The 13,035-nt window shown below is 32.1% G+C and overlaps 1 protein-coding gene across 2 annotated transcripts in view; it reads left to right on the forward strand.

Annotated features, from left to right (window-relative positions):
• The first annotated feature begins 1,479 nt into the window (after positions 1-1,479).
• LOC117929227 overlaps positions 1,480-13,035 on the forward strand; it is a 59,766-nt gene continuing 48,210 nt past the window's right edge. Inside the window, exons 1-3 of one of the 2 annotated variants that reach the window (XM_034849499.1) lie at positions 1,480-1,618; positions 2,681-3,207; positions 3,979-4,721. In XM_034849499.1, coding sequence (XP_034705390.1) covers positions 2,688-3,207; positions 3,979-4,466 — 1,008 coding nt within the window. In that variant the 5' untranslated portion in view covers positions 1,480-1,618; positions 2,681-2,687 and the 3' untranslated portion in view covers positions 4,467-4,721. Of the gene's footprint in view, positions 1,619-2,545; positions 3,208-3,942; positions 4,722-13,035 lie in introns of those variants that run through there. The other variant, XM_034849500.1, reaches the window with a different exon arrangement.

Consider the following 13,035-nt stretch of genomic DNA (forward strand, 5'->3'; position numbering starts at 1 on the left):
AGATACAAGTCAAATTTTTTTCTGGCAACAATCATCCTTCACACATAAATATAGGAAAAAATTGTGATATTTCCAAAAAACTCATACTAAGTTCACCTTATGCCTTATGCAAAAATGATTCTATAGTGTGTAACACTTCAAAGATCGAATGATAGCGAAAGTGTAAAAAGGTATGATTATTGGGTTGGTTTTAAGAGGAAAAATGAGCCAAAACTACAAACTTGTTTAACAACGCTTTTGAGAACAATTTTATCGAGAATAAAAAAATACATTTAATAATTAAAAACTATTTTTTGTTTTCTATTTTGAAGAGTAGAAAACATAGTGTTTTTAAATAATATTCTTTTAATTATTTTATATTATTTTACTTATTTTTTTTAAGACTATTTAAAAAAATAATTATACAAGTATGTAGAATGATTAAAAATAAAATACTGGATTTAAATTTTATTTTTAAAAATATGATAAACAAGTTAAAAATATTTTAGATTTCCGGATTTTTGTTCTACGAAACATCTAAGAATAGTTTTAAAAAACTGTTTTTAAAACCTATTTTTCAAAACTATTTTCGAAAACAGTTGTCAAACAAGACCTACATGATCGTTTCATACTTGAATCAAAATCAAACTGATTTTTTGTTGATAGAAAAATTGAATTATATTGAACTATGCTTGATTAAGGTTGGTTTGATTTGATTTAAATGATTGGTTGAATATAAGTTAATTTAGACCTTAAATTTAGTTTATTTTTAAAATCATTTGAAGCGAACTTGAAAAGTATATTTAAATTTTTTAGTCTAGAATGCAATGAGTATATTAAAAAATTAATTTAATGTCTAACAATCATAAATTACTTTAATAATATCTAATATAAAAAATTAATCAAATATTAAACAACTATATATAAATCTTAGAATTTGGTTCAACTCAACTTTTATTGGTAAGAAGATAAGAAAATTGCAAATGGAATAGATAAAGTTGGTTTTAAAAATTCTCAAATGGAATCGACCTTTATGATTATTGAAAACTGACCGTTATAATCAATTTGGATTGGTTTAGATTAACTTTTTCACTTTTGATCTTACTTACATCCTTAATCATTGCTATTCAAATATAATTTTAAAAATATTTTTGATAATATGATACATAACAAAAGAAAGTTATGTTTCCGAAAAACCCTTTTGAAGTGTTCTTAAAATGATTTTGAAATTTTGTATATAATATCTTATTTTTGTAAGTAAACGCTTTTGGTCTTTTCAAAGTCATACTTCTCTAGGCATTCTTAATCAACATGTGTCTTATTAAATTAATTTTATCATTTGAACTAAATTTTTAAAAATCTCAAACTCAAGATATGAAGATATGATATGATACAACTCCATGATTTTCTAAGCCAAATATAAAATGAATATAGGTCCCTCAACAATAGAACAAATGAAGATTCCTCCTCATAGTCCCTCTTCACGTGATGCCAAATTCGCACAGCCTTGCCAGAGCTGCAGCTTTTACATGTCTCCCCCTTCCTCTGTAGATATGTCCTTGTGTGCCCATAATTAGCTCCTTTTCTCTTCATCTACACCACTCAGAGGGCTGAAGTTATTCAGTTAGGCGAAGGGCTGGTATGTCCCATGTTCCATGCAATTTAGGTGATGTTTGCTTTTAAGAGTCAGAGAATTAATTTGTTTGTTTTTTTAAATATTTTATTTTTATTAAATATTAATAATTAAAAAAAATAGTAGATTTCTTTTAATCACATGGATTCACTTTTAACATTTAAAAATAAATAAATATTTTAACCTATTCTGTTTAACAAAGAAACTCTAAAAAATAAGTAATAAGGTAATAAAAATAAAAAAATAAATCATTTCAAATATGAAAACAAGTTATTTAAAAAAAAAGTTAAAAAAATATTACCTTAGTATGTTATTTATAATATTTCAAAACATAAAAAATCATTGAATATAAATTTTTGTAATTGGTTGTCAATTATGAGAAAAATAAAAAGTGAAAACATTGGGATTAAAAGCAAAAAATATTTTAAAATGATTTGGTAACAGCTCTCTGTAATTGGTTGATTTTATCATTTTTTTTTTTTTTTTGATAAGTTGGTTGATTTTATCATTTCTAGTTTAAACCTATTTTCTTTCCCTTTTACTGAAGGCATACAGACATGTAAAACATGGTTGCGGCAATAGAAATCAATCATCCTCTGCCATCTTTTAAGTCTTTTAAGACTAATTTTCTCAGGCCTACTCTTGTGTCCTCTTGATTCAATGATTTTCTTTCCCTTCAAACATCTTCTTTAATGTCATAAAATAGTTAAAACCTCACCGAATTTGTAATGTTTAAATGATTTGATTAGATGTTTCCCGGACACAACATTCAATACCTCCTCTGCATTTACTCTTTGACTGGTTACATAATTAATTTATATACTAAATTTTGAACATCAAGAACCATACATTTTTCCACCACTGACAAAGAGTACCCATCTCACATTTATTATTATTTATTAAGCTTTATGTTCTATTATGTAGACTCTTTGGCACATGCCCTTTGGACTGTTAAAGAAGATTGAAGTCCTGAATCAATTTGTCATCACACATTATTTGTTTCTCTTTTCTCATCTAATTATCTCTAAAATTTAGCATCTTTGAGTTGATTTTAAGCTTATGCCGCAGAGCAAGCATGGAAGTTGAAGGCGTTGCCCCTAATATGATGGCTGGTGAAGGTGTCCCAAGCATAATCCCGAATAAAAGGGGCGATGATTTTCCCCGGATAACCCCGGCTATAAACCCCAATAAGAGCGGTGATGTTTTTCCCCTGATAACCCCAGCTATAATCCCAACTGTAGTGCCAACTACAATAGTTCGTGAAGTTCTTACTGAAGGCAACTATGAATACTGGAAAACTTGTGTAAAACGGTACTTGGTGGGTCAAGGTCTCTGGGAAGTTTGCAGGATGAGCTGCAAGGGTCCTAATAAAGCACAAGATCCAGTGGCATATTCAGAGTGGAAAAAGAAGAATTCCGTGGCTTTACATGCCATTCAAATTTCTTGCAGTCGAGAGATGCTTTCTCAGATCAGGGGAATCAAGCTTGCGAAGCACGCGTGGGACTTTTTGAAGCGAAACGCCAACCCAACCCTCTATTTCGACGAAGAAGTCGATCGCTTAGATGAACAGCCACCTCCTGCCGCAGCCTCAACTGGTAAAGTGCCCCTTCTCTTCCTCAAGTAAAAAATAATAATACCTCTATGTATGATTATCACAGACTATTATACACATGAATGGGATGCTTATGGAGAAAACTTGGGATAAGATTGGGTCCGGATTAGACACTTTGGTGGATGGGTTTCAGTTTACCCAGCATGAGGCCAGGTTTCTTTGTCACGATTCACGAATAGTGGTCTTATTCTCCTAACTGCTTCTGATTTTTAAAGCCATATGATCTCCCAATTCGGAGAATTCTCAAACCTATGAAGCATTATCCTCTATCTAAAGCATTTGATTAGTGGGATAAGATCGACTCCACCCTTACATTAATATCCACAGGGCTACTGGATATTCAAATGGAATTAGAATTTAACACAAGATGTCATTCAATGACCTGGGTGTGAAATTAGAAGTATTTGTACTATGTATATTTAAAAAGAAATAAAAACTCAAAATAATAATAATAATAAAATAAAAAAATATTAATCAAATTTATTTAGGCACGAAAACTTGAGGCCCACTAACTCTTTGTCCTAGAAACTCCTACCATTTGGGGTTCATTTCCAGTAGCCCCAGAGCCCAACACCCAATCTCAAGGCTGCCCGCTATTCATCCATTGAGGAAATGCAACTGAGGCCGTAATTAGGCCTGGGCAGTTGTACCTGACGAACAATAGAGTAGATTCTTGGCTGGATTGTTAAATAATTTTTCGCACTACAATGCTGAACAGATTGATAGCAATTAACAAGAAGAAAACTGCCTGCAGGGAAAGCTGACTTCTCTCAGTATGAGAAGTTTGAGCAGGCATTGGACCGTAGTAGCTGGAACGATATCGAATCCTTCCTTAATTCAAATCCGGATGCAGTGAGAGCAAGGATTTCGTCAACAGGCCTGACCCCGCTTCATGTCGCAGCTCTTGCTGGACATGTAAAGGTTGTGGAGAAGTTGGTGGACGAACTGAATCCAGAAGACTTAGAACAAAAAGAGGGTCTGCTAGGGTGCACACCACTTGCTTTAGCTGCATCAGATGGAATCACTGAAATAGCGCAGTCCATGATTAGAAAGAACAGGACATTGGCCAACATTTTAGATGGGGATAAAATCCTCCCAGTTGTGCTTGCTTGTAACCGAGGCAAAAGAGAAATGACACGTTTTCTCTACTTTCACACTGGACAAGAGGAGCTAGCTCCACAAAAAAGGCCAAAAAGGTGCAACACTTCTTGGTTATTGTATTGCTTCCTAATTCTTAGGTAGGGGAGAATGAATATTCCAACCATGAGGTAAGAAATCTATCTTTACCCTAAATAATTCTCATTCCCTCTTTTGTTTGTGTCTATACGCACACTCCAATTCCATAGATATTGCTTTGGATATCCTCGAGAAGTACCCAAGTTTGGCTGTGACTTTGGATATGGGATGGTCTCATCCCCCTCTATGTATTGGGTCAAACGCCTTCTTTGTTCAAGAGTGGAAGTCAGCTTTGGTTTTGGCAGCATTGGATATACTTATGTGAGTACATCTTCAACTTTATTTTCTTGAAAGCGGTATAGATGGATAAAGTACCATTCTTATTCTCTCAATAGAGTCTCGTCAATAACATTTTTCAAATAGAATGATCATGCACTACCCAAAAATTAACTATTACCGACCCACTTGGATTTATTTTTACGATGGATTTAAACTAGTACAAATTTTTGACACACTTACTCAATTGCAAATTGAATTTTCTGTTACTTATATGCAACTATTTATCGACGGTAATTATAACAACAAATACCTGTCAGTAAAAATATTATTATAATGAATTTAAACTATTGCAAATGTTTAACTAATATACTTTGTCGCAAAAGCAATTTAGTCGTAGAAAACAAGTAAATTTTCATAAACAATTTTTTCAATAAAAATTACTACTTATTAAAACAGTGTTGTTATAATGGATAATGATAGCACACATGATTTGTTCCAAAGTAATTGTTGTATTATGAATATGAAATCTTTTTATCATGATTATATAATAAATATGATCTAACTAGTTTATTTTTTTAGTTTCATACAATATTTATAGAGAACATAGTTTTTTTAATCATAGTTTTAACATTTTAATATTTTTAATTACTTTTTTATTGTTCATTTTAGAAAGAAATTAATGAAATATTGTTGATCAAAACTTATGAAAATATTGAGAAAAATTTCTAAATAAATGATATTACAAGTAATAATGAAACTTTCGAGGTTATTTTATTAAAAAATTGATATATATATATATATATATATATATATATTATATTATAATTTGAGACATTTAATAATAATATTCAAAATTAAAAATATATTTTATAGAGATTTATCTAATTTGAATGTATTCAATAATATAAAAGAAATGATAATATATATATATATATATATATATATATATATATATATATATATTATTATATTATTATAAAAGTATTTTTATTTTAAAATGTTGATGATTTTATTTATAAATTTATATTTAATTATTATACAAATAAACAAGAATTAAGATTAATTAATTTATTATAATTTTATTATAATTAATTTATAATATATATATATATATATATATATATATATATTCTTTATAACAAAGTTGACTTTGGGTGGTTATGGAATTATCTAAATGCAATAAATAGTGTATATTAATTGGAAAAAGTAAATTTTTTAACCTGTAATGTAGTTCTAAATTTTAATTGAATTATTCACCTTAGTTTATGGTGGACTATAGAGTTGAAAAAAACATGCAAACAATTACATAAATGAAGATAAATAATGAATAAGAATGAAAGAAAATATTTTCTTCCATCACCCTTATTCAAATATTACAAAATATTTTATTTATAGATACTTATTCTAAATAAAATTAAAACTCCTAACAATATATAACTACTTAAATATAGAAACTAAAAAAAAAAAAAAACTCAAAATAAAATGTTTTCTTTAAATTTTAGAGACTCGAGTTGATTCTAGTCTTTAGAAACTTTTTATATTAATTTTAAGTTTCCAACATTTTATATGTCTCCATCACCATCACATAAGAAAGATCTTAGTTCATTTGTTTCATTTTTAGGACATGAATGGCAAATTATATTGATTTTGCCCCTCTTTCATGTAAGGCGTAACTGTAAACGTAGATAGCGCCTCGGATTAGATTCGAGTAAATGTCGTTAACGACAACACACATTCACGAGATGTCAGGAATAATACTGAAACAGGTCACAAGTACAAACCGATCACTTTAATGTTGTATTTGTGATCTCACCTACATAATGGTGTATCATGAAGCTATAAATTATGTTCCACATGCTAATTTTGTATCATGAAACTAAGCTGGATAGACATTGAAAGTTGCTTCAAGAACTCTTCAAGAGTCTTTTCAGAAAGATGTTTAAAAAGTCATTTATTTGTGAACAGAGTTGATGTTAATTAATAATTCATAGAAAAAATTCATTTTCCATGTTAATTTGTTAGTTATACTTAAATAGATATTACGATAAAATTTTCTATGAAACACTACAAATCCATTTATTTGTTATCGTGTTATGTAACATTAGTTATCTTTGTAAGGTCATTGGTAAGTGAGATTTTAGGATAAAATGAATAAGCATATTTTAAAAATTGCTTAATTTAATTGTCCTTTCGCTTTTTTATTTTTTGCATATATGATTTAGAGAAATAACAATAGAAATAAAAAATTGTTCTTGAAAAAGGGTTTTATGGATTGGAGATGATTAGAAGGAAAGTAACATGTCAAGGCTTCAGAGACAAGCATAGTACATTAAGAGGAGGCTCAGAGATCAAATGGGTTCAAGAGCTCTTAGAAGGGTCAGCGACCAAAGTGACCCAAGCCTAATCTTCTGGCTGTTGTATGTGGATAAACAACTGAACCCTTTATATAAAAACCCAAGGGTGAATCATATTGATCAATCAGGCCCAAGACAACAGGAGGCAACCATAGGCCTGTGTTAGTCTTCGAATTTAAATCTCCATTCTTGTGGTGACACATTATGTTAGATGGTTACCAACCCCTTAATAAGGATATGTGCCCTCCTCTCAATTCATTGAAGTGGGTTCAATGCATATAGAGTCCATCTTGTTGCAATTGACGAGCTTCCAATCTAACACCAAAGCATGGACTTACTTATTTTAAAAACCCAAGTAGCAAGGCCTAGCCTAACATTGAGGTATATCAAGTTGGCATAGGACTTCCATAACTCTGTTTCAACTTAGGTAGATGTGATGGCACTAAGGTGTCACAATCTAAGTAAAATGTTTTCTAGGGAGTTAAAGATGATGCAAATAGGTCATAAAGGAGACAATATTTGGCTGTGAGGTTAGCACCATCGGATCAACTTGATGGTATCTCAGGTGCTGCTATACAGATGCAAAGAGAACTACAATGGTTTAAGGTCAGCATCTTTCACCTTATACCTCTCATAAAATAATACATATTTTCTTTCTATCTATATATTTATTTATCTATCTATATATTCTATTTTGAAACACTAAGATACCATCTGTGGTCTCCACATTCCCTTTCCGGAACTACTCTAAAACTTACCCCTTAATATGGCGAGTTCCATGTTAGTCCCTGCTTCCTATGAATTTTCAAGAACTCCTTGTCTATTATTAACGTGCTTTGGGTGTAAGAGAAAATAAATAAAGAAAAAAAAAGGAACACTACTACAAAAAATGTAATTTATGACGCTTTTTTTCTTGACGCTTATATAAAGTGCCATTATTTATTCTCAAAAATGGGTATTAATGATGCTTGCATTATCTTGGCGCTTTAATGGGAGAAATAATGACGTTTTTAAATAATGGCGCTTTTTTAAGCGTCATTGTACAATGAATTTCAAATAATGACGCTTTTTTAAGTGCCATTGTAGGAGAACCTCAACCTTGGCGCTTTTAAAAGCGTCATTGTACAATGCATTTCAAATAATGACGCTTTTTTAAGTGCCATTGTAGGAGAACCTCAACCTTGGCTCTTTTAAAAACGTCATTTTCTGTTCATTTTATAATTACTCACATTTTTCAATTAAAAAAAAAAGAGATAAATGTAATAAATCCTTTTCCATACCCGATGCCCACACTCAAGTTTCATTACCAAATCTATCTCTAACTGAACCAGCAAGCTCCAGCCAATTTCAATTGAGAAAATGAAGTTCTTACTCCAAATCAAGAAGATAGCATTCATGGATGTTCCACCGATTTGACTATTTGGGTGCTGGATTGAGAGAAAGGAAATGAATGGAGATATGAGAGAAAGCTAGGGTTTTTTTAGATTCGTAGGTTGGGAGAGGCAAGAGGCAGCAAAGGCAGGTGCCTTCGGTTGAAGAGGTAAGCAAGAAGAAAAGGTCGAAGAACCAAAGGAACAGAGGAAAGAAAAGAAGGGAGAAGAAAAAACCCAGAAGAGAGAGTTGTCGGGTACGAGCCCATATGTTCTCATTTTCCCATGGATTCACATTCTTCACTATTGATTTCTAGGATTTGAGTGTGAATGCTTGTAAATCTGTTGTGGTTTTTGTTTATTATCAGTTATTTTCTTGGTTTGCATCTCCGATAAAAAGATACTATACCTCTGTTTTTAGGCTCAGTTGTGTCTCTCCTCTGTTTTTGTTCTCTGGTTCTTATGTTCTCTGGAAGATTTGGAAATGGTTCTGGTGTTGTTCCATGTGTGTACAATGGTTCATGCCGAAAGGAGCTTGCTTTCCATGGAGTTGTAGGTACTGCCTATAACTTGTTTGATGAAATGCCATTTCGAGATATGGGCTCTTGGAATGCATAGAAAGTTTTTCAACAATTTTTATTAAGGGATGTAGTGTCATGGAACTCAATAATTGCTGCCTATGAGCTGAATCATGTGGCTTTCGAATTAAATAAAAAAAATTTCTTCAGGGGGCGCTGCCCCCTTCAACCCCCGCGACATCCCGAGCGAAGTGCAACATTTACTACTAATTTAAGCTTCACAATCTGACATAAGCTTCATTGCTTATGTTACAAAAGATGCTATTCAACTTCATTTTTAAATGGGTTACACAACATGTTATCTAATTAATAATAACGTCATGTTTGGTTCATCTATTCAATAAAATAATTGAGATTTGACACCCCACTTATGACCACAAACTAGAATGGTCACCCCCAACATAAGTAGAACACATGTCAAGGTGCAGCTTAGCTCTACTTTAGCCTTACTTGGGAAATCTACCCAAGTCTAAGCTTAAAAACAAAATGAAAAAAATATCATGATATTATATTAATACAAATTATATGTATCTATATTGATTATCTAATTAATCAAGACTCTAAAAAATGAGTAACTTTGATAAATCATTTTGGGGGTTGGAGATGAACCAATTTTAACATGAACTTTATGTAGTGGGTCTTTAATGGATTTAGCCAAGCTTGTGAACTTAGGCCTAAAATGTGATGCTTACAAACAATATTTTCCTATTCTCACCATTGCAATTGATATGAATAATTTATAATACATAACTAGATGTAATATTTTAATAAGTATTTATGTTTTAGTTTTAATCAACTATGCATGCATGAAACCTTAGAATTCCCATTTAAGTATCATTGTGAGACAGAAGTTTCTCTTATTACATACTAAGACAATAAGTTGTCAAAATGTGAAATGTGGGTATATTTAAGCCAGTTTCAAGTTGACAACTACTAAATTTGTCTTCCATGTGATAAAGATTTTTTCTCTGCAAATGATGTTTGAATTGTCCAGTTGGACAGTATAGGAAAACATGATATCTATGAAGTTAATTACTTGTTCTTAATTCAATTTTTAGAAAATTTGGTAGTCTTTCTTCTTGTTCTCTGGGTGCATATTTGGACAAGGTCACATATTGTGCCTTATCCATTTTGTGTACTTGGAGAACTATAGGGAAATGCTGCCGAAATTTCTTTAAAATGAATTTAAGTATATTGGCAATTGACACATAGGGATTATGTATTCCTATATGGGATAGGAACCACCACCTAATTAAGGATGTTGGAGATGTTAGAATGCCTAAATCATGTATAAATCACTTGCTTCTATTCATTCGAATCTTAGTTCTATTCGTTAATTGTTTTAGTTCATGGTATCATTGTCTCATGTGGTTATGTGTTTTTAAAATTTTCAAACTTGGTGTATTCAATAATATAAGAGAAGACTAAAAGTTAGATCTTGCTTTTCATTCCTATTCATGAATAAAGCAAACATCATGAATGATCTAAGATCCATTTTTTATGCTAATATTCAATAACCTAATATACTAATTATGTTTCTTGTCATATTGCTTATTGTTAGATGACTTGCACATTGTCGTTTTTTGGATTGGTCTAAGTTTTGTGACAATGTGGGAAATTTTAATTTGGTAGATTATATATTTTAAGCCTATTAATAGGATTTTATTAATAACTTTAGTTGTTGGTGGTATCTAGGAGTTGTGTTTATCTCTTGTACATCAAATGGATCGTTCTTGGATGTCAAAGGATAGGAAATCAAAGGATTATGCAGATGGGGTAGAAAGCTTTATCGCATTTGCATTACAATATTCCACATATAAAAACTCCATTAAATGTCCATGCCTTCAGTGTGGTAATATGATATTCCACACTCCTCAAAAAATTAGAGAACATTTATTCTTCTATGGAATTGATCAGAGTTACCATACATGGTATTGGCATGGAGACGCTGCTCCAAGTGGACCACCAACTAGTAGGGCAAAATGGCATCATACAGTTGAATTTAACGATTTGGATAGTACAATAGAAATGGTTCAAGTTGCATATGATGATCGTAAGAATGACCCAAAATTGTTTGAAACATTACTTGAAGATGCTCAAAAACCTTTATATCCTGGTTGTAGAAACTTTACAAAGTTATCTGCATTGGTCAAATTATACAACCTGAAAGCACGCTATGGATGGTCTGATAAAAGCTTTTCAGAGCTTTTAAGTATTCTTGGAGATATGTTGCCTCTAAACAATGAGTTGCCTCTGTCTATGTATGAAGCAAAAAAAACATTGAATACATTGGAAATGGAATATGAGAAAATACATGCATGTCCCAATGATTGCATATTGTATAGAAATGAGTTGAAGGATGCAACTTCTTGTCCTACTTGTGGAACTTCAAGGTGGAAGTTAGATGGAACAGGTACTAAAAAGAGGAAGGGAGTCCCTGCAAAAGTAATGTGGTATTTTCCTCCTATTCCAAGATTTAGAAGATTGTTTCAGTCCCCAAAAATTGCAAAAGACCTCATATGGCATGCTCAAGAAAGAGAATTTGATGGTAAAATGCGTCATCCATCTGACTCCCCATCATGGAAGCTGGTTGATCACAGATGACCTGATTTTGCTTCAGAACCTAGAAACCTTAGACTTGTCATTTCAGCAGATGGTATAAATCCTCATAGTTCAATGAGCAGTAGACATAGTTGTTGGCCTATTATAATGGTCATTTACAACCTTCCTCCTTGGTTGTGCATGAAAAGGAAGTTTATGATGCTATCTTTATTAATATCAGGTCCACGATAACCTGGAAATGACATTGATGTTTATTTAGCACCATTATTGGATGACTTAAAAATGTTGTGGGATGTAGGGGTTGAATGTTATGATGTGCATCAGCAAGAGGTCTTTACATTAAGAGTTGTTCTACTATGGACAATCAATGATTTTCCTGCATATGGAAACTTATCTGGTTGTGTAGTTAAAGGATATTTTGCATGTCCCATATGTGGGGAAGATACATTCTCTCACAGATTGAAGCATGGGAAAAAGAACTCATATACAGGTCACAAAAGATTTCTTCCTTGCAACCATCCTTTTAGGAAACAAAAGAAGGCATTTAATGGTAAACAAGAGTTTAGCTCACCTTCGCAACCATTGAGTGGAGAGGAAATCCTAAGGAAAATTGATGTCATTTCTAATTCATGGGGAAAAAATAAAAACTCCCAAGGCAAGTTGAATGTCAATACTACAAATTGTTGGAAAAAGAAGTCCATATTCTTTGATCTTGAGTATTGGAAATACCTACATGTTCGTCATAGCTTGGATGTAATGCACATAGAGAAGAATGTTTGTGAAAGCATCATTGGTACCTTACTCAACATTCCAGGTAAGACGAAAGATGGACTTAATTCTCGCCTAGACCTGCTAGAGATGGGCTTAAGGTGTGAATTGGGGCCAAGGTTTGAATCAAATCGAACTTATCTCCCACCTGCATGTTATACGTTATCTAAAGTGGAGGAAAAGGTTTTTTGCCAAACTTTATCACAATTAAAGGTTCTTGAAGGTTATTGCTCTAACATGAGAAACCTTGTGTCAATGGAAGACTTGAAGCTTTATGGTCTTAAATCGCATGACTATCATACATTAATGCAATAGTTATTGCCAATGTCATTACGATCCTTTTTGCCAAAGCATGTAAGGCATGCTATTTGCAGATTGAGTTTTTTTTTCAATGCTCTGTGTAGCAAAGTGGTTGATGTGTCTGCACTGGATAAGTTACAAAATGATTTGGTGGTGACATAATGCTTGCTTGAGAAGTACTTTCCGCCTTCCTTCTTTGATATCATGCTTCATCTTACTATACATCTTGTAAGAGAGGTGAGACTTTGTGGACCAGTTTACCTAAGGTGGATGTACCCATTTGAAAGATTCATGAAAGTTTTGAAAAGGTATGTACGAAACCGTAATCGGCCCGAAGGTTGTATCGTTGAATGCTATATTGCAGAGGAAGCTATTTGTGGACCCTGCTTTTCGGCTCATGCGCTTCCCACTCAATGGTTGGCTC

Source organism: Vitis riparia, chromosome 13 (genome assembly GCF_004353265.1).
Source record: "Vitis riparia cultivar Riparia Gloire de Montpellier isolate 1030 chromosome 13, EGFV_Vit.rip_1.0, whole genome shotgun sequence".
Lineage (NCBI taxonomy): Eukaryota > Viridiplantae > Streptophyta > Magnoliopsida > Vitales > Vitaceae > Vitis > Vitis riparia.